This window comes from Camelina sativa, chromosome 9 (assembly GCF_000633955.1).
Source record: "Camelina sativa cultivar DH55 chromosome 9, Cs, whole genome shotgun sequence".
Lineage (NCBI taxonomy): Eukaryota > Viridiplantae > Streptophyta > Magnoliopsida > Brassicales > Brassicaceae > Camelina > Camelina sativa.
Genome location: NC_025693.1, coordinates 32906794 through 32934410, shown reverse-complemented (window position 1 = coordinate 32934410; position 27617 = coordinate 32906794). Strand labels below are relative to the sequence as shown.

At 32.0% G+C, this 27617-nt stretch overlaps 4 protein-coding genes and 1 pseudogene across 9 annotated transcripts; 1 reads left to right on the top strand and 4 right to left on the bottom strand.

The window, feature by feature from the left end:
- On the top strand, positions 56-2758 carry LOC104713744 (serine/threonine-protein kinase SRK2J). The gene is made up of 9 exons (XM_010430941.2): positions 56-293; positions 397-471; positions 718-819; positions 982-1035; positions 1125-1217; positions 1322-1414; positions 1936-2040; positions 2131-2229; positions 2320-2758. The coding sequence occupies exons 1-9, from the start codon at positions 174-176 to the stop codon at positions 2617-2619; spliced, it is 1041 nt and encodes a 346-aa protein (XP_010429243.1). The 5' UTR covers positions 56-173; the 3' UTR covers positions 2620-2758.
- LOC104713743 (serine carboxypeptidase-like 10) lies at positions 3440-8915 on the bottom strand. 5 transcript variants are annotated; one of them, XM_019229553.1, is made up of 14 exons: positions 8704-8915; positions 8180-8325; positions 8012-8097; positions 7814-7933; positions 7483-7585; positions 7339-7376; positions 7153-7254; positions 6976-7062; positions 6784-6867; positions 6326-6397; positions 5077-5195; positions 3999-4112; positions 3847-3892; positions 3440-3754 (listed from the first exon to the last, which is right to left on the bottom strand). In XM_019229553.1, the coding sequence occupies exons 1-14, from the start codon at positions 8820-8822 to the stop codon at positions 3674-3676; spliced, it is 1317 nt and encodes a 438-aa protein (XP_019085098.1). In that variant the 5' UTR covers positions 8823-8915; the 3' UTR covers positions 3440-3673. The 5 variants fall into 5 exon arrangements, with proteins under 5 accessions (XP_019085098.1, XP_019085099.1, XP_010429242.1 ...); XM_019229554.1 differs by having other exon boundaries at positions 7522-7585; XM_010430940.1 differs by having other exon boundaries at positions 3440-3750; positions 3835-3892; positions 8021-8097.
- On the bottom strand, positions 9546-12456 carry LOC104713742 (serine carboxypeptidase-like 9). The gene is made up of 14 exons (XM_010430936.1): positions 12299-12456; positions 12078-12223; positions 11927-12003; positions 11710-11832; positions 11468-11570; positions 11354-11391; positions 11167-11268; positions 10966-11055; positions 10792-10878; positions 10610-10681; positions 10399-10517; positions 10128-10241; positions 9992-10037; positions 9546-9902 (listed from the first exon to the last, which is right to left on the bottom strand). Exons 1-14 carry the CDS (start codon positions 12421-12423, stop codon positions 9822-9824), a joined length of 1323 nt encoding a protein of 440 aa, XP_010429238.1. The 5' UTR covers positions 12424-12456; the 3' UTR covers positions 9546-9821.
- On the bottom strand, positions 18830-22685 carry LOC104715910 (serine carboxypeptidase-like 9). Of its 2 annotated transcripts, none has more exons than XM_019229551.1 (14): positions 22463-22685; positions 22242-22387; positions 22083-22159; positions 21873-21992; positions 21553-21655; positions 21399-21436; positions 21209-21310; positions 21033-21119; positions 20733-20819; positions 20353-20424; positions 20138-20259; positions 19226-19339; positions 19095-19145; positions 18830-19007 (listed from the first exon to the last, which is right to left on the bottom strand). In XM_019229551.1, exons 1-14 carry the CDS (start codon positions 22585-22587, stop codon positions 18905-18907), a joined length of 1347 nt encoding a protein of 448 aa, XP_019085096.1. In that variant the 5' UTR covers positions 22588-22685; the 3' UTR covers positions 18830-18904. The 2 variants fall into 2 exon arrangements, with proteins under 2 accessions (XP_019085096.1, XP_019085095.1); XM_019229550.1 differs by having other exon boundaries at positions 18832-19010; positions 19100-19145; positions 22463-22683.
- Positions 23628-27617, bottom strand: LOC109125188 (annotated as a pseudogene).

Genomic DNA, 27617 nt, shown 5'->3' with positions numbered 1-27617 from the left:
CATATTTGCTACGTGTAAACTAATATATAACTTTCTTCTCTCTCACTCTATCTATATATCTATATATCTTTCTCTACAAATATTTAGGAAGAGAGGATTCATAAAACAACATAAAAGTATATATTAAAGTACCATTTTAGATAAGCGAGAGAAAAAAAAAAAAAAAGCTAGCCATGGAGAAGTATGAGATGGTGAAGGATTTGGGATTTGGTAATTTCGGATTGGCTCGGCTTATGCGTAATAAGGAAACCAACGAGCTTGTGGCTGTCAAATTCATCGATCGAGGCTATACGGTCCATTTCATTTTTTTTTTCTCTCTTCTTTCTTTTGTATTTTGTTATTTTTCATACTAAGAATCTCATCTTAATTATTACCCAAACTGATGCTTTGATACAGATAGATGAGAACGTTGCAAGAGAAATAATTAATCATAGGTCTCTTAATCATCCCAATATTGTTCGGTTTAAAGAGGTAAGTTTTTTTTTTCTTTTTCTGTCAACGAAGTAAATATTTGCTTTGTTAAGAAACAAACGTACGTCGTGTTTGATTTTGAATTTGGAAACTCCCACAACTCCACAAGTTGTTTCTAACTTTGTGCAAAGATATGGACATATATATAGTCCCATGATTTATTCGACATGTTCCATATTCAATCCATAATTTGATGTTGATAAGAGAAAAGAAAAAAACTTAAAAGTTTGGTGTTGATGATTTTAGGTTGTTCTAACTCCTACACATCTTGGGATTGTAATGGAGTATGCAGCTGGAGGAGAACTGTTCGAACGGATATCTACCGCGGGTCGATTTAGCGAAGCTGAGGTTTAGAAATTAAATTCTTGTCAATAACATACATTTTACCGATTATCAAAAAAGAAGAAAAAAAACATGCATGTTACTTGTTAATGATCACCACATATAAGAAAAATCGCCAAATATTGTTTTTGTTAAACGTTTAATTTAATTGACTAATTCTACATGCAGGCTAGATATTTTTTTCAACAACTCATTTGCGGAGTGCATTACTTACATACAATGGTAAAATTATTTGGATATACACCAAATTGTATATATATAGAATAGTTTTGTGTTATATGTTTTACTAATGAAACAAATGAATTTTGCAGCAAATATGCCATAGAGATCTGAAATTAGAAAATACATTGCTTGATGGAAGCCCAGCACCACGTTTGAAAATTTGTGATTTTGGCTACTCTAAGGTTTTTTTTTAATGAGTAATTTTTATTTCTGTTTATGTTAGTTATAGTTTGTATATTAAAATCTAAATTTCTGAATGTATAATAATTCCTAAAAATTTGTACAGTCTTCAGTTCTTCATTCCAACCCAAAATCAACGGTGGGAACTCCGGCATATATAGCACCGGAGGTTTTTTGTCGATCAGAATACGACGGAAAGGTAAATAATTATACTATTATGATTTTTCATACAGGATAAGTTACAGTAGTAATGAAGATATTTTTGTTTTTTTTTGTTGCCTTCAATAATGAAGATATTTACAAGTTTGAATTCCACTTTCAATAGTTTTTTTTAGGTGGCGGTTCCACTTTCAATAGTTTATAAAACCATAATTTCATGGAAAAAGAGTAGTACACGACAAAAAAACTTTTGCTTCATAATATCTCACTCATGACATGTGTTACCAATCTTCTATAGTAATAGTATACGTTGTATCGACTTTTATCTAATAGTTATTCAAAAATTTAATGGCCACTTTCAAATAATTAACGTCATCAACATCATTAGTCAACTTAATATTTGTTTTCGGAAATAACATGCATGAACTTCGAGGTGTTACATTTTATATTCATCAAATTACTTTGCTAAGACACTTGTCCATTTCAAATCAACCGACTATATGATCTGACGATCTGTGAACTAAACTTAAAAAAAGAAACATACTTCAATCTGTTTTACAGTCAGTTGATATGTGGTCTTGTGGAGTGGCACTCTATGTTATGTTGGTAGGAGCTTACCCTTTCGAAGACCGTAAAGACCCTCGCAATATTCGAAAAACTGTTCAGGTATAAAATCTTCTATTTTAAAAATCAACGAAAGTACTATAATTCGTATACTAATCGTATATACAACATTTTTGGGGTTTGATTTTACAGAAAATAATGGCTGTAAAGTACAAGATTCCAGGATATGTTCACATATCTGAAGACTGCAGAAACTTGTTGGCTCGTATATTTGTTGCCAATCCATTACATGTAAGTATATAATATATATTAAACTATATAAGTTTCATAATTTCAACCTATTCTTCTTAAAATTTTTGTTGGATTGTATAACTGTCACAGAGAAGTACGCTTAAAGAGATCAAGAGTCATGCATGGTTCCTAAAGAATTTGCCAAGGGAACTGAAGGAGTCAGCACAAGCAATCTATTACCAGAGGAATGTTAATCTTATCAACTTTTCTCCACAAAGAGTAGAGGAGATTATGAAGATAGTTGGTGAGGCAAGAACCATCCCAAACCTTTCTTGCCCGCTTGGAACAAATGAAAAAGATGGCGAAGAAGAAGAAGAAGAGGAATATTTGGATGCTAATGATGAGGAATGTTATTATGAGTACACTTTAGGAGAGAAATCTTCAAAATAGTCAAAGCATTGACATTATAAAATATGTTACATGTTGTAAAATTATGAACACTTGTTGTAATTTTATATTTGAATATCGTTTTTTCTCTATCTTCTTGTAACCAAATTAGGATAAATTAAACGTTTCGTTTTACTATTCAGTCTATGAATATTTGGATTTAGAAATTAAAACACATTGCAATTTTAGTTTTTCTTTCTAATTATATTTCTTCGACTCTATTAATAAGTATTTTGTTAATTTAAGTTGTTATTAAATATCAATTGTCAAATTTTAAAAATCTAAGTCTTAGTTTTTGCTTTGCAAACGATAAATTTATACAAACAGAGTTCTCAACACTTGTTGAAATAAGAAAATGAAATGTTACACTTGCTTCTTGTGTTTTGCGGTTGAGAAGATAACTTAGATGTAATGTAAACCAGTTTAGTTTAAATTGATAATATAAATACATTTAACAAAAATATCAGAGTGGCGCAGCGGAAGCGTGGTGGGCCCATAACCCACGGGTCCAAGGATCGAAACCTGGCTCTGATATAATTCTATTTTTTTTTCGATTTACTTACGTCTGTTAAAACATGGGCCGGACCAGACCCAAAATACTATTACATTTCGTAACTTTTATGCTTCTATTGACAATTGGGCCGAACAATCCCAAATTACTAGTGTTTGCTATCCAAGTATCCCTTATTTAATCATCAATCTATGCTTAAGATCTAGCAAAGTATAAATCAGTTCTCATTTCTCAATACATTTTTGTTTTTGAAAAAGAGTCGTCTAAACATACCAACGTGTGTCTCTAGTTTTTGCACCAACTACAACAATATAGGCCAATCCACTAATTTTTATTTGATTTCTGTTGGAAACCCATGAAACTATAATAGGACTAGAGTTTAACCCAAAGTATGATCGATCACAAAATGGAGAATCCTTAACAGTTGTAGTGTCAAGCCGTGACAACCAGTAACACAAAGAGACAACGGCCATGATCAGCCTCCACTACAAAGATTTCATGGTACATATTTTTTATTCTTCATACGTTACGGCAATGAGCCTCAAATTACAAAGGCTGGCCAGTGATCCACCTTTGGAACATGATAGAGGTCTCGTTTGGTAGATACTCTGCCGTGTGTCCACCTCCCTATAATCAAAAATGTCAAACAATTAAAAGTGCACTTTTAAATTGTAATGCTATGAAAAATAAATATGTTAAATCGAAACAAGAAGACTTGCTTTAACAGTAGCAAATGTCATCTTATTGGAATAAGTTCTGGTGTATCTGTAATAAAAAAAAATAAAAAAATCAACAATATATTATAATAAGCTTGTGATGTCGTGAAAATGAAAAAATCAACAATATATTTGATGGCATCATATATATTTACCCAGCGATTTGATGGTTTATCATCCAAGGCCTCCAATCATCAACGATGGAGTAATTTAGAGATTTTATCCATGCCTGAGTTGCTTGGAAAGGCATCGTAATGTCATGATCACCACTGTTTACCATAAACCGCAAAAAAAAAAGAACTCCTTAATCTTCTAAACAATCTAGTTTAGGCTTTTGTTTTCACTTTGGTTTAATCAACCTTGGGTTTTATAAAATCTATAACCAAATAAAATCATTTGTAATGTGGTTTGTTTGATGCAAATTCGGTTTTGTTACAACTTACAAATGAATATATAATGATACTAATAAATATGATGTAATATAATGGCATATGAGAAGACTGTGTCTATTTTATTAATATATATGTATATACAACTTAAAAATGCAAAATATTAGTAATTTTTTTTTAACTGTGTTTAATTCGGTTACACTACAATGATACATTTTGGTGTTTTTTTTTGGGGTATTAAGATAATTAAATTCTAGATTGCATGAAACAGAAACGGATACGCATAAGCGAAACGTTTCAGAAACGGGAAACAGTTTTTTTTCTAAAATTAAGAAATAGAAACATTTTGGGAACGTATGTATATATATCTAGATATATAATTTATATACATAATAAGACACCAAACATTAAAACCTATATCAAAAAGAATATTTGAAACAAGTTGTTAAATAGTTGAATTAAAACGCTAATAATTTATATGTATTATGAAAATATATTATAAATTATTTTATTTACTAAGTTTCTAAGCTAAAAAAAAAGTTTCCGTGGTGTTTCCGAAATAGAAACGGGATTTCCATCATGTTTCCAAACAAAGATTTTTAGGAATCATGTTTTCATGACTTGTTTTCGTGTTTCCACGAGTTTTCGTTTTATTTTGAAAACGGAAAACAGACATTAAAAAGAGTTTCCATGCAACATAGATTAAATCCATGGCTGCAAATATTTTTTAACTGATTTAATTCGGTTTGGTTCGTGCTCCATTTGGTATGAAAATTTTGGCTACCCCTACTTGTAAATGTATAGGTAACAAGATTAGTTCTTGATAAGTATTGTTAACTCAAACCTATAAATTAGAGATCGGTATCCTCTGAAGCTATTATTGGCATGATATGGCACACTGCTTATAATGTCATTGTCGTATGGAATTGTCCAGTTACACCGGTCCCATTGTCCTTTAGTCCCCTGTTATTATAGATAAGTCAATTATTTAGATTTTTATATCTTTCTTTATATCATCACATCTCGTTAGTGATCCTAAACCAAACTTAGCATTAGGGATGTTAAAAGTGGGTAAAAACCCAGTGGGTACCCGAAACCCATGCTTAAAACTGGTTTTTGGGACCTGTTTTTTCTCTAAGAAATTAAATGGGCTAAAAATGGGCAGATACCCAAAACTATAAAGTCTTACACGGGTTTACCCTATCAGTTATGGGTACCCATTGGATTTTTTTTCTTTCTAATCACCTATACTTTTTTTTTCAAGTCTAATCACCTACACTAAACCCGCAAAATCAAATTTTCCTACCAAAAACACAAAACACGAAACTCGTTTTTCTGCCAAAACCGCAAAATTACGTTTTCCCGCCAAAACAGCAAAATTATATTTTCCCGTCAAACCGCAAAATCACGTTTTCCCGCCAAACTCGCAAAATCTCGTTTTACCTCCAAAACCGCAAAATCTCGTTTTCCCGCCAAAACCGTAAAATCTCGTTTTTCCGCCAAAACCGCAAAATCTCGTTTTCTCGCCAAAATCGTAAAATCTTGTTTTCCCGCCAAAACTGCAAAATCTCGTTTTCCCACCAAAACCGTAAAATTATGTTTTTCCGCCAAAACTGAAAAGTCATATTTAACTGCAAAATGTCGTTTTTCTACTAAAAACGCAAATTCTCATTTTTTAATATTTATTTAAATTTAATATGAAATAAGCAAATTATGAACAAAACTTTAGTTTTATCTAATATATAATAATAAATTTTGTTTTATCTATTTAAAACAAAACTCTTTAATATATTTGCTATTCTTTATTTAAATTATATAAAATTATAAATTTTTGAAAATTGTTACAGATATAGTAAAATACACAAAATACATAATATAAATCACATTTGGTATCAAAAAGTTAAAGATAAAATTATATATAATATAAAATGCAAAATACATCACATAAGATAAATAATTCGGATACCCACGGGTTTACCCACAAAACTAAAAACCCATTCGGGTTTACCCACTAGAATGGGTTTTAGTTTTTTTCGGATTTGGGCTGGGCTGGGTTTTTAAACCCACGACAACATCCCTACTTAGCATAATACCTTGGAAACATGAAGCGCTTCGCGAACTCTCTCGTCGTTGGCCCAACATTCAATGAGAAAATACAAATAATACTGCAAAAGCAACAATTTTGTCAAACTATTTATCAAAATGAGAATTTGTCCACTTGTCCACAAATAATTTTACACATGGATTCATCCCTTTTTATTAGTTTCTTAGTTTTTTGTTTATAACTAACACATTGTAGAGCTGAGCCCGTATACTGTGATTAAAACTTAACTACAAAATCTGTCAAAAGGTTTCATCATACATGCTGCGTAAATTTGTCTCCAAAAGTGTTAATGTTAATTTAACCATAGTTTCCTTTTAATTAACGGGTTTAAGTATTAACTGATAAAGGTCTAGCAAATGTAGTACGGGATTGGGACCCCAAATTTGAAGGGACCTCTTTTAAAGAAGAACTAGTAGAAACAAATAAAACCAGATCTCTACTACTTACATAGCAATCAGGTGGTGTTATTCCTTTCCCTTTCTTATCGCAATCTGGTAATAATATATGTTGTGTGTTTATTTTGTCAGTGCACTGTAGATAAACAAAAGTAAAAAAAAAAAGTGAGTCAGTGATGATATTTGTTACCAAGGGAAAAAAAAAACGAAGAGATTGACCACATTTCAAAGTGTGTATGTATACCTTATGGTATTCTTCAACAAGTTTTAAACATTTTGTGTCACGTGGATCCACGTTTTCATAATTTCCTTTGCAGGTTCTCTTCATCGACTGTAATTTTAACATTGTTATATCATTAGTGAAATTAATAAAACGATTCAATTCAATCCATCAAATTAGGCTTTGAATAGATTTTCATACCTCGTAGAGTTCATCAGAGATTAATGACATTCCATAAGCAAATGGAATACGATAGTTTTTTTCATGTTCAGCATATGTTATCGGGTTTCCGAGCACGTAACCCTGTTTTTGGTTTAAAGAAAAGATATAACTACGAATTTGTAGCCTTCAAATTTCGAACAATTAAGTATACTAAATATCTACGACCTGTAGATTTATAGGAGGTTTGCAACATATATAATTTCCTGCAGCATAGTGTCTATACTGTTAAAATGTGAGAGCATACCAGTTAAACGATATTCAAAGAACAGTGTATGGGATCAATTTTTTTTTTTATATATAAAAAAACACCTTCTGAGATTTCTTGAACGAGGGCGGGAACAATCATACCGGAATAAGAATCTCCGGTGACATAAAAAGAGTTGGAGATAAACTGTGGGTGCTTGCTTAGCCACTGCAAGAAAAAATATACATGTACACTCTAAATGGTTGTGTTTATTTGAGCTAACTTAAGTAAAACATCAATAAGAACCTAAGTTTTCTCATGCAGGGGGTTTAAAGAGTTCAGCTTACTAGTGTGGTTAAGCCTACATCTACTTTATACCACGAGAATTACAACATACACAAGAACTTTAAGGAACAAATGCAAGTGCTTTAAAGAGAGTTAAGTTTGTCTTATTACCTTTTGGAGAAAGTCATGAATCCTCTTAACTTCAATTGTGTCGCTAGTTTTTCCTATTGGAGTTCTTGAGTAGGAGAAGCCAGCTCCAACAGGTTGATCCAAGTATATTATGTTCGCCATCTGAGAAAGTGATCCAGAATTTTCAAAAAATCAAGAATAGACTTTTGGGGCTTGTGATTCAGTATGAACGTAACGTACTTCAGCTACCTTTGTCCATGAATATGTAGTAGAAACCAAAGAAGGGGTAATTCCATTGTAAACCTCAGACTTCAAAGCCAAAGGTCCTAAAAGTTTATTTTCCCTACTTTAAACAACGTAACTCATTGAAAATAATGCTTAGCGAAAGAAGAATTATCATATATTTACCGTTCTCAAAAAGAAGGCCACCCAGAGAAGAACATCCAGGTCCTCCATCTAACCATAGAAGAAGAGGGTCTTCTTTTGGGTTCTTCTCAGATTTGATAAAGTAGTAGAAAACTTGCATATCCTCTTCCTCTCCAATACCAATGTACCTTCATTCATAGTAATAGCTAATTACTAACTTTAAACTAACAACATATAATCGCATTGGTAAGTATAGGCCTGGTCAAAATAACTGAACTTGAGGAACCGACCCTCTAAACCCGATTTTCTAAGATATCCGAATGGGCCTTAAATTTCAAGACCCGAAAATCTGAACCCAAACAAGTATCCGAACATATCTGAATATAAGTATAGACTAAGTAATATACTTGTAATATTTATAAATGTAATAAGTTGGTGTTTAAATACTTGATTTTTTGGGTTATTTTGAATATTTTTGCGTATTTTTGGGGTAAACTAAAGAAAAAGCTTGTGTTTTTTTGAAAAAAAAAATAGATATCTTCAAATAATTTGGAAGATTTATATACCCAGTTTCGAGTTCGAAAGGGAGAGGGCCTTCGAATCCAGGAAGGAACTTGACTATAGTGCCAGAATCAACATGATGACTCAAGAAAAGTAGAAGCAGAAACTTTAGTGTCAAACTCATGGTTATCTACTTTCTAAATAAGGAGGAGTCGTTTAACGGAAATAAAGGATTATTTATAGTTAGTTATAAGGAAGAAGTTTTGCATACCAAAAAAAAAAAAAAAGGGAAGAAAGTTAGATAGCGATTTGCTATTTTCACTAGTCTCTTCAAATTTTGTTTTTGAGGGGAGAAGCCATTTCGAGAGTCACGTGGTTGGTGCAGCAACCATCACAATCACAGATATATTTTTTCTTTAATAACAATCACATCGATATTAAATAATTTGTTTTACAGTTGTTTGTATTTTTTTTATCTATCATTACATACATAATGGACCACCCTGAATAAATGATTGGATAGGGATGTTGCTTTTGTGGCTAGAATTTGGGCAAATCACCAACACCACGCATAATGGATTGGACAAGCCAGGGACGTTGCCGTAACTTTTGTGGCTAGAATATGGGATGTAAGAGGGAAATGAAGAACACTGAGTGGGTTACCCTGTTTGCTATGGCACTAGTGGAGATGTGGGAATGTTTTTGGGGAGAATATAAAATACAGGGACATGGTGAGGTTTCTTAAGGAGCTGGCTAGAGATGTGTCACTCGCACACTAAAGTCAGGGAGGAACAATAACGGATGTCGTGCGAGTGGAAATGATTACTAAATGAAAGACAAAAAACACTAAAAACATCATATATCACTAACTCATTTAATTCGCAATATAGATTATCTGCATCTGAAATGATAAATAAGAACTCATATAAAAAATGAGCTTAGCTCAACTCTCTCATGAAAGATTACAACTCATTTCAACACCCGCAGGTTTCAAATATCATCAACAACTGATGAGTCAGCTGCCACATTATTATTAAACTGAATAAAAGCAAACAATCGCGCATAGCGCAATTACTCACGTAGTAGATAATATTATATTGTCTAAAGATATTTCATGTAATACATGTTTATTCATAATACATCTTACTACTTAAGCAAGATGACCATTGATGATGATGCTCTATTACACAAGTTGGCCACTGAGCCACCTTTTGAACAGGATAGAGGTCTCTTCTGGTAAATACTCAGACGTGTGTCCACATCCCTATAGTCAAAACGTTCAAATCCATTAGAAAACACTTTTTAATGTAATAAATGGAAATAAAAATGTTGAGTCGAAAATAGTAAACTTGCCTTGACAGTAGCAAATGTCATCTTATTGGAGTAAGTCCTTGTGTATCTGTCAAAATAATAATTTTACGTGAGTTCAATAAGTTTGTGATACAACGAGAAAAATGAATGAACAAGAGAAACGTAAAACAATATATACCCAGCGATCTCATAGTTTATCGTCCAAGGCTGCCAGTCACGAGTGATGGAATAATTGAGAGATTTTATCCAGGCTTGAGTTGCAATGGTAGGCGACACCATATCATGATCACCACTGCTCACCATAACAATCGTGTTACTATTAATTTATACGAGCTTTGGTTCTATATATAGAAGCTAAACCAAAATGTCATTTGTCATCAGCTTGGATTTAGGAATCAGAAAATTAAATTTAAACATAAATATAAAATGATTTAAGGAAATTTTATTACCTGAAGATAAGAGACCGATAGCCAATAATGCTGTTTTTCTTATGGTATGGTACACTGCTCCTAATGTCGTTCTCGTATGGTATCACATGATTTAATCGCAACCATTCTTCTGTGGTCCCCTGTATTCATAGATTGTCCCAAATTTAGACTTTGTAAATTTTTTCTAGAATATGAAAACTGAGTAATGATCTTCAATTACGCTTGCTAATACCTTTTTGATATGAAGAGCTTCGCGAACGCTCTCTGTGTTGGCCCAACGTTCTTCGAGATAATACTTATAATACTGTAAATGTTGATATGATATATCATAAAAAATGACTTGTGTTTTTTTTTTAATAATTATTGAAGCAAATCTCCTCTCATACTGTAAATAATTACTATTAGATTACTTACAAAGCAATCAGGTTCCATATTTTCTGGATCTAATTGCTCATCGCATTTTGGTAGCAATATATCATATGCATTTAGGTCGTCAGTACACTGTAAATACCAAAAAAAACCTGAATTAGTGATGATATTTATTGCCAGGAGAAAAATAAAATATCGACCAAATATAAGAGTGCGTACCTTATTGAATTCTTCAACAAGTTTCAAACATTTTTTGCTACGTGGTGGATCCACATTGAAATAATTTCCGTTACATTCTCTCTTTAGTGACTGTAAAAGATAATGTTTCCAACATTGTTCGTAAGAAAATCAAGATATAAAAAAAAAGACTAAACTCTGTAATCACAAAATAGCGAACTAAGCATGACATATAGTTCCTACCTCGTAGAGTTCATCAGAGATTAGTGACATTCCATGAGCAAATTGAACACGATAGTTTCGTTCAGTTGCATAATCTGTTACCGGGTTTCCGAGCACATAACCCTGTTTTTGGTAAGAAAATTGAAAGTGTTAGAGAATTGTATTTATACATAATATAGGAAGCAAATTATTATAAATATTATTTTACCTGTAGGTTTATAGGGGGCTTGCAACATATATAATTTTCTGCATCACAGTATCTATATTGTTAAAACATGTGAGAGAGAAAACATTTGATTGGTAAAAGTGAGCAAAAACATACCTTTTTGGATTTTCTCAACGAGGGCAGGAATAATCATACCGGCATAAGAATTTCCAGTAGCGTAAAATGGATTCGACAAATATTGTGGATGCTTGCTTAGCCACTGTAATTATATATTTAAAAGAAACACCACTTAAAAAACGTTTTAACTGATGCGCTAAACCAATCACCTCATCGGTATCTATAGATAGACCAATGAAACTTCATTTGTGTCAGTAGAGTTATCGTATAATATTAATAACCTTTTGAAGAAACTCATGGATTTTGTTAACTTCAATTGTGTCAGTAGAGTTATCAAGTGGAGTTTTTGATGAATATGAGAATCCAGATCCAACAGGCTGATCCAAGAATATTATGCTCGCCATCTAAAAAAAATGATCCCAAATTTTAAAAAATCATTAAGAATAGATTATTGGGTCTGTACGTGATCAACATATGAACATATATACTTCCAGCTACCTTTGTCCACGAATATGTAGTTGATACCAAAGAGGGCACACTTCCATTGTAACGCTCGGTTTTCATAGTCAAAGGGCCTATATTGTTTCCCCAGTTTAAGTAAATCTTTGAATATAATCCTTAGAGCAATATGAAAAAATTATAGATTTACCAATCTCCATAAGAAGGCCAGACAGAGAAGAACTTCCAGGTGCTCCCTCTAACCATAGAAGAAGAGGGTCTTCTTCTGGATTATTCTCTGACTTGATGAAATAGTAAAACAGTTGATCTTCCTCTTTCTCACCCATACCAATGTACCTTCATTCAAATGAATGAGTAATTACTAACACCATACTCAAAACTAATTGTTACACAAGAGAAGATTTAACAAACCCTGTTTCGAGTTCGAAAGGAAGAGGGCCTTCAAAACCGGGAAGAAACTTCACGATAGAGCCAGATTCAGCATGATGACTCAAAACAAATAGAATCAGAAGCAGAAATTTTAGTGTCATATTCATTTTCTCTTAGTTTCTATAGATTGTGTTCTCCAAGGAAACAAGGATCCTATATATATAATACATGAAGGGAGCTTTACAAGAATTGCACCTCATCGTTTGAAAACAAATAAAAATTTAACATGTGTTAAACTATTAATGTATATTAACCCATAATTTAAACTTAGTTATGCTAAAAACATTGAAGCATGAGAATCCCTACTATTATTTGAAATTGAGAAGACAATTTCTAAATTGTAACATGTTTTTCTTTATCCTTTAACGTATAAACGTATTAACATATAATTAAAAAAAAATTCACGTTTTAACATATAATTCAAAAGTATATCATCTTCTATGTCTAGCTTTGATCCAACTAATTCACCTAGAAACAATAAAAACCATTCGTTTTGATTTGAAAACCATTCCAGCAAATAGTGATTATCATGATTCTGGAAATGAAGATCTTAGAGATGTAGGTGTTAAAGCAAAAAGGAGTTTTCTGTGAATTTGTATAAACTGTATTCGGGTTAAAACTTATTTACCATCATGTGTTATGTGAAAATTTCTTTCCAATTTTCCAATCAATACCATTTAAATGATTCACTTGGAGTTACTCTTGGAAGAAGGATTTTACAAGATTTTGGTGGAATTTCGTTTTGTAGATCTACATTGAGTATTTTTTTTATATATATTATATATGGGTTAATTTGGTTTTTTTTTTTGTTTTTTTTTATAGAAATGATTGGTGATTTGAGGAGATTTTAAGATCAAACTTCATGAAAAGTTGTGAATATTTTCATAGCGTCTTTGTTTCGCAAAGGTTAAACCGTTAAAACAACCTCATTGGTGGAACATAATTAACACAACTCACATGTGACACACCATAACAAAACAAAACGACGAGAGAAAGAGATGTTTTTGTTTTACGTACACAACCAATCTTCATGCCAGAACAAACAAGGTCTCTCAGTGTCAGAGAACCTCAATGCCAATCATGAACACAAGCATGAACCTTAATGACGAAGATATGAACAACTACAGTAACTTGCTCTCCTTGGCAAATACAATTAATACACAAACTTACACAGAAAATTCCTAGTTGTTTTAACGCAATTAACTTTAGAAAATTGTAAGGCAATCTTTGTATTTCACATTATTTATTACCATTTCTTTTTGTCACAGAAATTAAGAAATAGTAGCAATTACAACAGCCTCAAAGGCATTCTTAGCAATCGAATCAGCCTTACATTTGGTTAAACGAGGGATAAAAGCAAAACTAACATGCCTAAGAAAGAGCGAAAATGTCGAATATCACCTTGTGAATTTATGAAGAATTAAATAGTTTAACAAGGTTGTGGCAATCCGAGAAGATTTGGAGCTCCTCCACGTCTTGGTCCAATGCGTACTTTATAACTTCTCTCATTTCCTAAGCTTCTGCCTCCATAGCCGGCTAACAGTAACTATAACATTTTTGTTTACATAAAACCTAAGGAATAAAAATTCCTTGATTTGGATATGACTCGTTGAGCGATGGCAAAAAGTTAACCAGCCTCGAGAAAAAATATGTTTCCGGCACCATCCAAAGCAAAAAGAGTCCGACTTCAATGAATGCCAATGGTGATGCAAAAGATTCAAGGATAAGGCCTTTGCTGCTTCATTGTCGGCTACGATATGAAATCTCTGTTTTCGACAAAAAGAGACGAATATTATTGAACGGTGATGCCTAAGATAAATTAGAGGAAGATACACATTGCTTCATTGTCTATCTGCCTTCTTCCTTGCTTCCTAGTTTTTTTTCTAGTGGATGTTTTATTTCATTTTATTGAAATCCTCCCAAATCACACTTCTACCAGTGATTTTAAAATCTCCAAAATCAGTTCAATATTTTTAAAAAATAAATTCTTATGTTTTCAATAACAGTGGATTTGATATATGATTTTTTATTTTGAATGATTTTACATAAAAAATTTCAAGTTCAATAACATGGGATTTGAGAAGACATAAAAATTACAAATTGAATAACAGGTGAATTAAAAAAAAAAAAAAATCTTATAAAATCCTCATTTCATGATCCAATGTATATTGATTATTGGTAAGGTATAACGTATGTTGCTTTTATGACAATTCATATATTTTAAATTGATTTCGTATTCGAGTTGTGTCTTTTATTCTTGTTTTTTAAAATTGTTTAATGCCTAAAGACATATAGAAGCGGACGCAGAAATTTTAGTATCAAACCATTCTCTCTTAATTTCTAAAGAATTGACCCCATAAGGTTATTAGAAATTTTGGTGGTGGTTTTAGTAGTTTTTATTTGAGGAGGAGTTGTCCTCTGGGTCACAATTAAGGATTAATTCCTTTTAAACACAACATTAAATCATTCTATTTGGCCAGTCGAAATAATGTCATACTCTATGTCTTTTAGAAAAGCCATAGAGTGGACTACTCGAACGATTTACACTCACTCGAAAAGATTAATCGGGTGGTGAAAAGCCTGAATCACCTATTATATATATATAAAGAATTCACGATGGACCATATGTCGTATGATCGATTCTTGTTTCGTGGTCCATGGATATTCATTTAATCAATATCCTTTCTAGTTTTGTTTGGCGAAAATCTACAATATTCTTTTACATATTAATTTTTTTTCTTCTTTTTAGAGATATTTTTATTTTCTCAACAATCCTTTTAAAACGGAACCAAAAAAAAAACAATCCTTTTAAAATCTTTTTTAACATATATTTTTTTTTTTTCACCTAAACAAATTCATTCATTGATATCATCATGAGTTTACAAAGTCACTACAGAAACTTCGAAAGCAAATTATTACATAAGTAGAAATATGCGCCATATACTGAAGATGATAAAAACTAAAGAGTGAATTTGACAATGCTTTCTTTAAAGCCTTACTCGCTAACGGCCAAATGAAACCGTTATTTTCCTCCTCCGTAATCGATCTTCTTATACAAAAGTTGTGCTTGGCTAACTTTTCGTTGTAGAAATACCAAAATGCACATTGTATTACAAAACCCATTGCTTTCGTTGATATCTCTGAACAGTCAACAATCTGATACCAATTAATCCGTATCAGTGTTTTTTAAGAAATACTGACCTTGTTTTCCTCTCGCAAATATCCCAAACAAGCATTAGTCTGTCCTGAGCCTCTTCGTTGACCCTAATCTTGCCAATTCCTATGTCGAAAAACCAAATTGCATACCCAAACCAAAAGGTGGTGAGTAATGAAACTCGCTGAGAACATCGCTTCCATCTCGGACCAAATACAATAAATGAAATTCTCTTGAGTTAGTGAAGAACCCCAGAATTTTTCCAACAATGGGTAGATTGTCGACCTTAAGAAGTAACCATCAACATCATCGCCAGTTAATATTGATTCCTTCATTTTGTAACCAGTGAACATATTTCTAAATCCAAAAGTATCAAACGATATTACCATCCGACTGTAGTCAAAGCCAAGCATCCATAGTTCTATCCCCCAAGAGATTAAAACACAATCACATATTCCTGGATCCCAAATCCAGAATGGATCTCCTTTTCTTAAATAGGATAGATCCAAAGAAGAGGCATATCCCCTTTGATGTTGATAGTGACACGTTTCTATGATGAAACGACAAACACCGTTCGAAGACGGAAAGAAACCGACACAAAAACTCTTGGACTGAGACCAGATTAGGGTCGGAATTAAACTCTCCCATATTAAGAGAAGGATAACACGAAATTGAGACCACGACACTACCAATTCCATCGTTTGATTCTTAGACCTCTGTTCCCTGCAGTTATGAAACGAGAGAAACACGTCCGACTGTGGATCCATTACTCTCGCGAAGTATAATGATCTTTAGGTGTTATTAAACATCACCCAAACAGGATGATAATTTCAAGATCTGAATTAGGACAAAACGACGGTTTGGGATTTTTGAATTCGCAGCAAATCAAAGTAAAAAACAAGAAAGATTAGAAACTGAAGGAAAAGAAAGGGACTGGCCGACGCCGGAGAAGCCAGCGCCGGCCGGAAAACCGGTGTTAATAGAGGTTGTGTTGCTGAAGTAACTGCCCTCACGATATCGCCTTCGGCGAGAGAGAAAGATAATTTAATATATTTTTAAAATTAAATTATTAATGCTATATATATTTTTAACATATATATTTTTATATTATATTAGGTTTTAAATCTACGTGTGGTTTTATTAAATATATTTTGGTAAAAATTATATACAATTGATGATAGTAATGAAATATTATCTTATGAAACTTTAAATTATTATTAAAGCAAAATTTTGTTTTCTCGTATTCAATTGAACGCCACCACCTATGTCTTTATATTTTTTTCACTTACTTTCATACTCTTTCTCTTCATCTTTATTGTCAACTGATTCAGTTTTTGCATGATAGTTGTCATCGTTACCTTTACTATCCGTTTATTCGTAATATTCTTCTTCTTCTCTTTCTCGTCAGCTTTTCACTTTTTTCCGCTAAATAATCTTTGTAATACTCTTTTTCTTTCTTTTCTCGTCAGCTTCTTCACTCTTTGTTCAAAACTTCACATTTCTCCTGTTTTTATATATATATTTTTTCTTTTTATTAATAGAAAGAAATAGAAAATATTTAAATTTAAAAATGTTAATTAATGAGATGTTAAAAATAGTTAATTAGTGATATGTCGAATCCCGATTGATTGTTTAAAATCCTATGTGGACACTTTAAGGAGTTTATAGCTCCAACTTTTTATTAATATAGATTTTTTAAAAAATGATTTTATTTTGTTGTAGGTTATTTTTGTTCTCAAAAATATTTTAGCAACAATTAATAATACTACCAAAATATTATTTAATATTATGTTGAATAATTTAATAAAAGAAGATTAATTCAATATATATGTGATATGTCCGGATAAAGAAACTTTCTGTTGAGTTGTTCACTTGTTTTTGGGTGGACCACTTCCACTCCCCCTAGAAAACACACGAGTTGGTCACTGGTCTGAGTCTCACAATTTGTCCATGCCGCTGGTCCCTGATTGAATTCAATTGTCTATGTCGCTGGTCCCTTACAATTTGTCTATGTTGCTGGTCCGTGATTAAATATTATTGAAATTTGGAATTTATTGAAATTTCTAATTTGATGAAAATATGAAAAATTCCATTGGCTTCAGAGATTTGCAACAGCTAATCAAAGCTATCAAAACCTAGTCTCCATTAGCTTAGCTCCACAGAAATCTTCATGATATCCTATCCCTATCCTCTGGATTTGAAGATGGCTGGTTCTTTTTGCTGTCCCACGAAGTGAGAACCGTTTGGCTGACTCCTTAGCAAACTCTAGCCTTTTATCTTTATTGCTATCCTTTACGGCTTTACCCAAAAAAAATACAAAAACAAAATACTCGCTGGTCCCAGATAGAATTTCTTATGCGTTAGTTGTAGGATTTGGTCTTTGTGAGGCTTATGAAGCTATGTTGGGATCATCTCCTTCTATTTTCGTTTTTCATTTTTTAGGGATAAGTTTCTCTTTCTCCGCTAATTAAGTTACTGTTAGTTTTCTTTCTTGTTAAAGAAGTTACTGTTAGTTAGATAGCTTAAGATAACAAAACTTTTAAAGCTTTCCAGGTGATGATAATAATTAAGAAAAACTGAATAGTATATAATTGGGTTTTGTGCAAAAAAATCCTTTAAACAATTTTTTTTTTGCAAGTTTATCCTTCAACTCAGAAAAATGCAAATCAATACTATTAACTCAAAAATCACCCGCTATATAACCCTTCACCGTATAACGTAATAACATTTTTACTTATTATAGATTCTTTAAATTCTTACGTTATTATAATCACTTCCAAAATCTTTAGTTAAATCAATAATTAGAGTACTTTCTTCAATTTAAAATGATATATGTTCATAAATAGTTTAGAAAGTATATCATAAAGTTGGATACTAAAATTCAAATGATTTGAATTTATTATTTAAAAAAAAATTGTTTTCAAAGAACAAAAGTTTGGTAGTTATCTAAGAAGAGGGACAAAAGTATATGTTTTATTAACAATTCTGTATTATAAGAGTATGTTTGTAAACAGAGTATTCGTTTTGTTTCTGTTTGATTCACTTAGGTGTTGTTCGATTGCACTAGTTGTAAAAGTTTTGCCCACCAGACTTGTATTTTTATAACGCTAACCAAACGTAATTAACCATTAATGTCGTTATTCAAACGTAACCATTATGGTACTACTAGTTTTATTGTCGTGATTGTATGTATGGCATTATATGATCACATCGCAACTATTCTCCTCTGCGCCTCCGTAATCATAGAAATGGGCAGATGTAGGTGGTACTACACTACTTTTATGGCCACCGTTAAATTGATAATTTTTGTATTGTAAGTTTGTTTCTTAAATAACTGATCTTTATGTTGCTAAAAAAAATATTAAAAAAATAAATGATCTTTAATTAAGCAATAATACTGTCTACAAACATTTCATGTATGTTATACTTTTTTCCTAGTTAAAAGGGCATGAGGCTCGATTACAAAAGTTGGCCACTGAGCCACATTTTGAACAAGATAGAGGTCTCTTCTGGTAGATACTCTGGCGTGTGTCCACATCCCTATAGTCAAAACGTTCAAAACAATCAGAAAATAATTTTTAATGTAAACAATGGAAATAAAAATATTGAGTTGAAACTAGTAAACTTTCTTTGACAGTAGCAAATGTCATCTTGTTGGAATAAGTTCTCGCGTATCTGTCAAAAGAATGATTTTACGTGAGTTTAATAAGTTTGTGATACGATAAGAAAATGGAGAAACGTAAAACAATATATACCCAGCGATTTGATTGTTTATCATCCAAGGCTTCCAGTCATGAGTGATGGAATAATTGAGAGATTTTATCCAGGCTTGAGTTCCAATGGAAGGCAACGCCATATCATGATCACCACTGTTCACCATAAACAATCTTGTCAATGTGCATTATATCAAATACTCTCTCTGGTTCTTTTAGTTGTGTTCTAAAGTAAAAAATTTTGTTTTATAATAGTTGTTATTTTCGACTTCTAATGCATATATTTGATAAAAGTACAAATTATACAAAGCATTTTAATTTATTGACTAATAAAAATAAAAAATATATTAAAAATTGTAAAATATAAATTTTAATTATTTTTTTAATCTGTGTGAAAAAATTTTAAACGACAAGTAATTTAAAGCGGAAGGAGTATAAATCTTGTATTAAAAATAATTTAAATGTTTTACAAAAGATGATTAGGTAATAAAATTCACAAAAACCTTAAGAAAACCAACATTATCAAACTAATTTTATATGAGTTGAAAATTAGAAAATGAAACGTAAATTAGAATATACTAACAATCTTTTCAAGTAATCAAAGATTCATTATGATAAGCTTATTTATTTTACAAGTTTTTTTTTGTGTGTTAACATTTATGACTATATGCATTGATTTTTTAAAGAATAAAACATAAGTAAAACTATACTCATCATCAATTAATCATTTTTTTAATAAACTCATTAGGTTTTTCAAGTGTTTGTGTTTTCACTTACAAGTTATATACACTATACAATACTATATACAAACTTTACCTAGTTAAGTTAATCTTAAAGTTTAAGAATACTATATGACTGGGTTGACCGGATCCGCCGGTTCAACCACTGGTTTGCAGAGTTTAGCTGAGTTTTAATGGGTTCATCCGAGACTTAACATATAGATTTAACTATTACCTGAAGATAAGCGACCGGTAGCCGTTAGCGCTGTTTTTCATATGGTCTGGTACACTATTGCTTTTAATGTCTTGATCGTATGGTATCCTATGATTAAATCGCACCCATTCTCTTTTGCTCCCCTATATTCATAGACTGTCCCAAATTTAGACTTTATAAAAATACTTAATAATATGACTATTGAATAATGATCTTCAATTAAGTCTTGCAAATACCTTCTTGATTTGAAGAGCTTTGCGAACGCTCTCTGTGTTGGCCCATCGTTCTTGGAGATGATACTTGTAATACTGTAAATGTTTATTTTAAATAATTACTGAAGTAAATCTCCACTCATACTGTATATATATGTGGTTCGTTTATTTTAATTAGATTCGTAGTTTTAATAAGTTAGGACTATGATCATAAAATAGTTACAAAGTTTGCTAAGTTAGTAGTATAACTTCATCTTTTTTTTTTTGAATGTAATGTTAATATATAATTTCATCATACTAGTTGTGTAAACTATCTTCCCTTTTTTTTTTTTTGTTAATCGATTAACCAAAACATTTGATAGAATAAAAAAGCGTAAACAGATAAAATCAATATTATTACTTACATAGCAATGAGGGGATATATTTTGCGTATCTGATGGGTCCTGGCAATCTGGTATCAATGGATTATATATATTTAGGTCGTCAATGCACTGTAAATACCAAAAAAAAACAAAAAAAAATCCTGAATTAGTGATGAGAAGCAGGGGCCGCTGGTAGCCGAGAGCCGTTATTGATTGAAGAAGGGGTTGGAAAGAAAGCTCGTTTCTTGCCAGTTCCTCTCAACATATTTGAGAAGATCTTCAACATAATTATTACCACGAGAAAAAATAAGATATATATCAACCAAATATCAGAGTGTGTACCTTATGGAATTCTTCAACAAGTTCCAAACATTTTGTGTTACTTGGATCCACATTGAAATAATTTCCTTTGCAAAATCTCTTCATTGACTGTAAAATAATGTTTCGAACGTTGTTATGTTTTTAGGCTTTGAAAAGACAAAATAACAAATTAAGCATGCATGGTATATAATTCATACCGTGTAGAGTTCATCAGAGATAAGTGACATTCCATGAGCAAATGGAATACGAGAGTTTTGTTCAATGTCATAATGTGTCATTGGGTTTCCGAGCACATAACCCTGTTTTTGGAAAAAAAAAATTGAAAGTGTTGGAGAATATTATATATATACAACATAATATAAGAAGTAATTGTCAAATATCATTTACCTGTATGTTTATAGGAGGGTTGCAACATATATAATTTCCTGCATCACAGTAATTATATTGTTAAAATATGCATGAGAGAGAAAACATTTTGATTACTTGAACGAGGGGCCAGAGTATGGTAAATGTGTATATGTTGATATGATTAAAAACATACCTTTTGAAATTTTGTCAACGAGGGCCGGAACAATCATACCGGCATAAGAACTTCCAGTAGCATAAAATGGATTGGACAAATATTGTGGATGCTTGCTTAGCCACTGTAATAATATATTGATGCGCTAAACCAATCACCTCAAGCTCGGTTGAAATATAAAATAAGAACGTGTAAAGCTTAAAATCACTTAGAAAATAATCTCGGTTAAGTCTACATCTCTTTGGAAATTTGGAATCGACTGTATATCGATATATAACAACATAGACAAGAGCTTAAATTAATACCAAAAAATGTTATATAAAAAAAATCTGTCTTATAACCTTTTGAAGAAACTCGTATATGATCTTAACTTCATTTGTGTCAGTAGTTTTATTAAGTGGAGTTCTTGAATATGAGAAGCCAGCTCCAACAGGTTGATCCAAGAATATTATGCTCGCCATCTAAAAATAATGATCCCAAATTTAATAAAATCATTAATAATAGATCCTTGGGTTTGTACGTGATCGACATATGAACATACTTCCAGCTACCTTTGTCCATGAATACGTAGTAGAGACCAAAGAAGGGACAGTTCCATTATAAACCTCGGACTTCAAAGCCACAGGGCCTAAATTTTTTCCCCCACTTTAAGCAAATCTTTAAAAATAATCCTTAGAGCAATACGAAAAAATTAATCCGTAGAAATTTACCAATCTCCATGAGAAGGCCATTGAGAGAAGAACTTCCAGGTCCTCCCTCTAACCATAGAAGAAGAGGGTCTTCTTCTGGATTATTCTCAGACTTGATGAAATAGTAAAACAGTTGCTCTTCCTCTTTCTTACCAATACCAATGTACCTTCATTCAGAAGAATGATTAATTACTAACTCCAAACTCAAAACACATTGTTACACAAGAGAGATTTTAACAAACCCGGTTTCGAGTTCGAAAGGAAGAGGGCCTTCAAAGCCGGGAAGAAACTTGACGATAGAGCCAGAATCAGCATGCTGACTCAAAACAAATAGCAGCAGAAGCAGAAATTTTAGTGTTAAATTCATTTTCTCTTTGGTTTCTAAAAATTGTGTTCTCCAAGGAAACAAGGATCTTTATGATAATTACATCCACGTTGTGAAATGAGAGGTCAATAGTCCCTCCACGTTGAATAGTCATAATTTTTAGGACCATATAGTCCAATTCGATTTTTCAATCAGTATAATGTATTTTAGGGCCGTTTATTTTTTTTACTCACAACATAAGGTGAAAAATCTAGTGAGTTTATTGATAAGGTACGTACGTTAAAGGATGAAGATAAACTTTGCACACAAAAAAAAAAGAGGATGAAGATAAACATGCTGGTGTCGGATTCTGCACCAAGGATTCAGGATCCGGAGAGGGCATCCACGTGTGATGTCGACGTTACTGAGCTCGGTGTGCGAAGCAAAGGATCAAGGGGCCAAAGCCCAGGAAACGAGCTTAAAGGAATAAAGGCCATGAAGGGCTCATACTAGTTCAAAACCCAGGCTAAGACGTTACATCTACTTTTGTGGGAGATGAAGGCATCAGTTAGCTGTAGTAATTTCATATTATGTAAATATACGAATACAGTTTATACAGTTTTAGCATACATAAATATATCAAGATTCAAGATCTAGCTTTTTCCCTGGAGAGTTTTAACTCACAAATATTATCCCTATTTGAGTGTTCCGATCCAGCATCCACCAAATATATATGAATATATGGTATAGGTTACCAACAAATTTCTCTCATTTCCAAAAATCATATTTTTTCCTTGTTAAGTCTCATTTTCCCAGAAATTTTTTACAAACAAACGTTTAGGTCGATTTAAGAGTCAAATCATATAAATTTACATATACTTGGAAATTTTGGATATTTTCAAGTAAGTTGGTAGATTTATAAACAAAATTTTGATCTTTTGGATATTGGAAAAATCCAACCCCAACCCCAAATTTTAAAATATCCGAATAGATCCTAAACTTCTAGATCCAAAAAACTTGATCCGAACTCGAAGACCCGGCCCAAACCTAAATATAAGTAGGCAAACGATTTAGTAATATGAATAAAAGCAAACAATCACGCATAGCACAATTACTCACCTAGTAAATAATAATATCGTCTACAAGCATGCATCTCATATTATACATTTTTATTCTTTATTCTTGCATGAGGCTCTATTAGAAAAGTTGGCCATTGATCCACTTTTTGAACACGATAGAGGTCTCTTCTGGTAGATACTCTGGCGTGTGTCCAGATCCCTATAGTCAATGCTCAAAACAATTAGAAATATAAATACATTTCAATGCAATGCAGTGGAAGTAAAAATATGGGGTTGAAATGAGAAAACTTGCTTTGATAGTAGCAAATGTCATCTTATTCGCATACGTTCTCGTATATCTGTCAAAAAAATGATAGTACGTGAGTTTGATAAGTTTCTGATAAGACAAGAAAATGAATAGACGATATATTAATTACCCAGCGATTTGATCTTTTATCATCCAAGGTTTCCAGTCATGAGTGATGGAGTAGTTTAGAGATTTTATCCAGGCTCGAGTTGCAAAGGAAGGCACCTGCATATCATGATCACCACTGTTCACCATAAACAACACAAATGTAAGTACATAGCAGTGAACAATCTTGTTAATTTACGATTGATTTATACGATCTTTGGTTTTATAAAAACTAAAACAAAATGTAATATGCTTCCGTTGTTGAAACTTCGATTTTTTTTCATCAGCTTGGATTTGGTTTGGATCTCGCTTTTGTAGAAATTAAACTAGAAAACTAAATTTTAAACATATATAAACTTAAAATGATTTAAGGAAATTTTATATCACCATAATAGATATATCTATTTTAATAATCATTCTGAATCAAAGCCTAAGTAAATTACAGGTTGTAATAAATATATATAATTTTTAATGATATTTAAATTGTAAGTGGAAACCCAAATCATACAAAACGTACCTTTATACCTTTTCTATTTTTTTGTAAGAGCATACAAAAATATATTTATACGCAGGGGCGGATCTATTCACAAGGTTAGTAGGGCACGTGCCCTATACAGTATTAAGAAATTTATCAAATGTTTACAGCTAATATAGTGTTTCTAGCTGATTTGGTTTAAGTTGCCTCATGCTATATCTAAGGTCTTGGGTTCGATTCCTCTTTCATTTCATGTTTTAAAGATTTTTTTTATGTATCAATTGTCATTTATAGTTTGTGCCCCATGTAGAAATCAGTTCTGGATCGCCACTGTTTATACGTGTGTAAAACCTAAGAAATATCTTATAAACTTTCTTTTGTTGCAAACGCCTACTTTTTAGAATATTTAATCTGATATTTTTTCTTTTGAACCGAATTCTAACCCTTACACATTCCATTCTGTAATGGAGTTTGACAATCTATTTCATCATAATAAATCAGAATTTAATTCTGTGCACTATATCTCAATGATAAGAGATAAGAAAAAAATTATATCAAAAATAATATGTGCTTCATATCAAATATATACCTTTTGCTAATAATGATTCAAAAAATGAACAAAAAAATAGTAGTTAAAAAGACAATTCACAAAAACTTTTGGAAAACCAACATTATAGTCAGCTCTTATTATATATATATGACGGAATCTCATTAATCATAATTTTATTATGTCTCACACTAGTTTTAAATGAGTTAAAATTTATAAAATTCATATACTAATAATTTAATCTAGTTTGATCTCTACAGTTGTAAATATTGTGCCCAATATTTTGATCTCTATAGTTGTATATATTTTGCCTCCCCAAAAGTATAGATTAAAATATTACCTGAATATAAGAGACCGGTAGCCGTTAATGCTGTTATTCAGATGGTATGGTATGCTGCTTTTAATGTTTTTATCGTATGGTATAGTATGATTATGTCGCAACAAGACTCCTTTGCTCCCCTGTATTCATAGATAGTCCCAAATTTAGATTTATATAAAATTTTCTGTATAATATGGCAATTGATTAATGATCGTCAGTTAAGCTTGCAAATACCTTATCAATTTGAAGAGCTTTGCGAACGCTCTTTGTTGGCCCAGCGTTCAAGAAGAGTATACTTATAATACTGCAAAATAAAATTAACAACTCTATTTATACAGAGTAGATGGCTAAGTAAGATAGATACACCAAAACTACAATCTTAATCAAGTTAAATTACAAAATTTACTAACTCAATTACATGGGTCACTAGATGGAGGAAAGATGTATTACTTACGAAGCAATCGGGAGATATATTTTGTGTAATTGGGTCATCACATTGTGGTATTAACGGATGATGTATATTTAATTTGTCTATGCACTGTGTCAAAACCAAAAAAAAAAAAAAAAAACCTGACTTAGTGATGGATGATATTTATTACCACGAGAAAAGAAGCATCGACCAAATTTCAGAGTGCGTACCATATGGAATTCTTCAACAAGTTTCAAACATTTTGTGTTAAGTGGATCCACATTGTAATAATTTCCTTTGCAAAATCTCTCCAGTGACTGTAAACATGATATTTCGAACATTGTTATATCATTTTGAAGCTTTCAAACTTGGCAAGCTAAGAGCCGGTTCGTAACAAAAAAATAGAAATACAAAATAGTCTAAACTCTGTAGTGGCAATATTTCATACCTCGTAGAGTTCATCAGAGATTAATGACATTCCATAAGCAAATGGAATCCGATAGTTTCTATCAATTTCATAATGTGTTACCGGGTTTCCGAGCACATAACCCTGTTTTCCGCAAGAAAAAATTAAGTGTTGGAGCAAACATACATAATATTTGAAGCAATTATTAAAAATATCAATGACCTGTAGATTTATAGGAGGGTTGCAACATATATAATTCCCTGCAACATATTATTAAAACGTGAGAGAAAACCATTGGATTACTTGAAAGAGGCCCGGAATATGATAAAAGCGTATAGTTGACATGATTTAAAACATACCTTTTGAGATTTCGTCAACAAGGGCTGGAACAATCATACCGGCATAAGAAGCTCCAGTAACGTAAAAAGGGTTGGTGGAAAATTGTGGATGCTTGCTTAGCCACTGTCACACAAAGAAAAAAAAAAAAAAGAAAAAAAAACACCTTAATTGATGATGACCTAAACGCTGGCTGAATACCAATTAACACCTTAAACAAAATCAGACCGGGAAGGCTTCAACGAGTCGGGTAACTGGTTTGGTTAAGTCTACAGCTAATCAACTATCCTTCAGTAACTATATATAGACCAAGAGAATTACAAGTTTACAACTTATACAAGTGCTTCAAGAGAAAAATATTAAAAAAAAAAATTGTCATATAACCTTTTGAAGAAACTCATGGATCATCTTAACTTGTTTTGTGTCACTAGTTTTACCAAGTGGAGTTCTTGAATATGAGAAGCCAGCTCCAACAGGCTGGTCCAAGTATATTATGTTAGCCATCTACAAAAATGATGCCAAATTTATTGAGTATTAATAATATATAGATCATTGTGATCGACTTATGAACATACTTCCAGCTACCTTTGTCCATGAATATGTAGTAGAGACCAAAGAAGGGACACTTCCATTGTAAACCTCGGACTTGAAAGTCAAAGGGCCTATATTTTTTTCCCCACTTTAAGCAAGCAGTTGAAAATAATCCTTAGAGCAAGAGGGAAAAAATTGAGAGATCTACCATTCTCTAAAAGAACGCCAGTGAGAATAGTACATCCTGGTCCTCCTTCTAACCATAGAAGCAGAGGGTCTTCTTTTGGATTGTTCTCAGACTTGAAGAAATAGTAAAACAGTTGCACGTCTTCTTCTTCACCAATACGAATGTACCTTCATTCAGAAGAATGACTAATTACTAACTCCAAATTCAGAACACATTGTTGCAAAAGAGAGATTTAACAAACCCGGTTTCGAGTTCGAAAGGAAGAGGGCCTTCAAAACCGGGAAGAAACTTGACGATAGAGCCAGAATCAACATGATGACTCAAGACAAATAGAAACAGAAGCAGAAATTTAGGTGTTAATTTCATTTTCTCTTAGTTTCTAAAGATAGAGTTCTCTAAGGAAACAAGGATAC

Excerpts from the sequence above, each read along its gene's own strand:
- LOC104713744 (XM_010430941.2), top strand. The coding sequence starts at position 174 with ATGGAGAAGTATGAGATGGTGAAGGATTTGGGATTTGGTAATTTCGGA. Across the intron at positions 1,036-1,124 it reads TGCATTACTTACATACAATG|CAAATATGCCATAGAGATCT; the intron begins GTAAAATTATTT and ends TGAATTTTGCAG. Across the intron at positions 2,041-2,130 it reads ATATTCGAAAAACTGTTCAG|AAAATAATGGCTGTAAAGTA; the intron begins GTATAAAATCTT and ends TTGATTTTACAG.
- LOC104713743 (XM_010430940.1), bottom strand. The coding sequence starts at position 8,822 with ATGAGTTTGACACTAAAGTTTCTGCTTCTACTTTTCTTGAGTCATCAT. Across the intron at positions 6,868-6,975 it reads TTGTTGAAGAATACCATAAG|TGCACTGACAAAATAAACAC; the intron begins GTATACATACAC and ends GTTTATCTACAG. Across the intron at positions 6,398-6,783 it reads TAACACCACCTGATTGCTAT|TATTATTTGTATTTTCTCAT; the intron begins GTAAGTAGTAGA and ends TTGCTTTTGCAG.
- LOC104713742 (XM_010430936.1), bottom strand. The coding sequence starts at position 12,423 with ATGAATATGACACTAAAATTTCTGCTTCTGATTCTATTTGTTTTGAGT. Across the intron at positions 12,004-12,077 it reads TGGCCTTCTTATGGAGATTG|GCCCTTTGACTATGAAAACC; the intron begins GTAAATCTATAA and ends GAAACAATATAG. Across the intron at positions 11,392-11,467 it reads CGTTGAGAAAATCCAAAAAG|AAAATTATATATGTTGCAAG; the intron begins GTATGTTTTTGC and ends ACTGTGATGCAG.
- LOC104715910 (XM_019229551.1), bottom strand. The coding sequence starts at position 22,587 with ATGAATTTAACACTAAAATTTCTGCTTCTGCTGCTATTTGTTTTGAGT. Across the intron at positions 21,311-21,398 it reads ACCCTCCTATAAACATACAG|GGTTATGTGCTCGGAAACCC; the intron begins GTAAATGATATT and ends TTCCAAAAACAG. Across the intron at positions 20,260-20,352 it reads AAGCTCTTCAAATCAAGAAG|GGGAGCAAAAGAGAATGGGT; the intron begins GTATTTGCAAGA and ends CTATGAATATAG.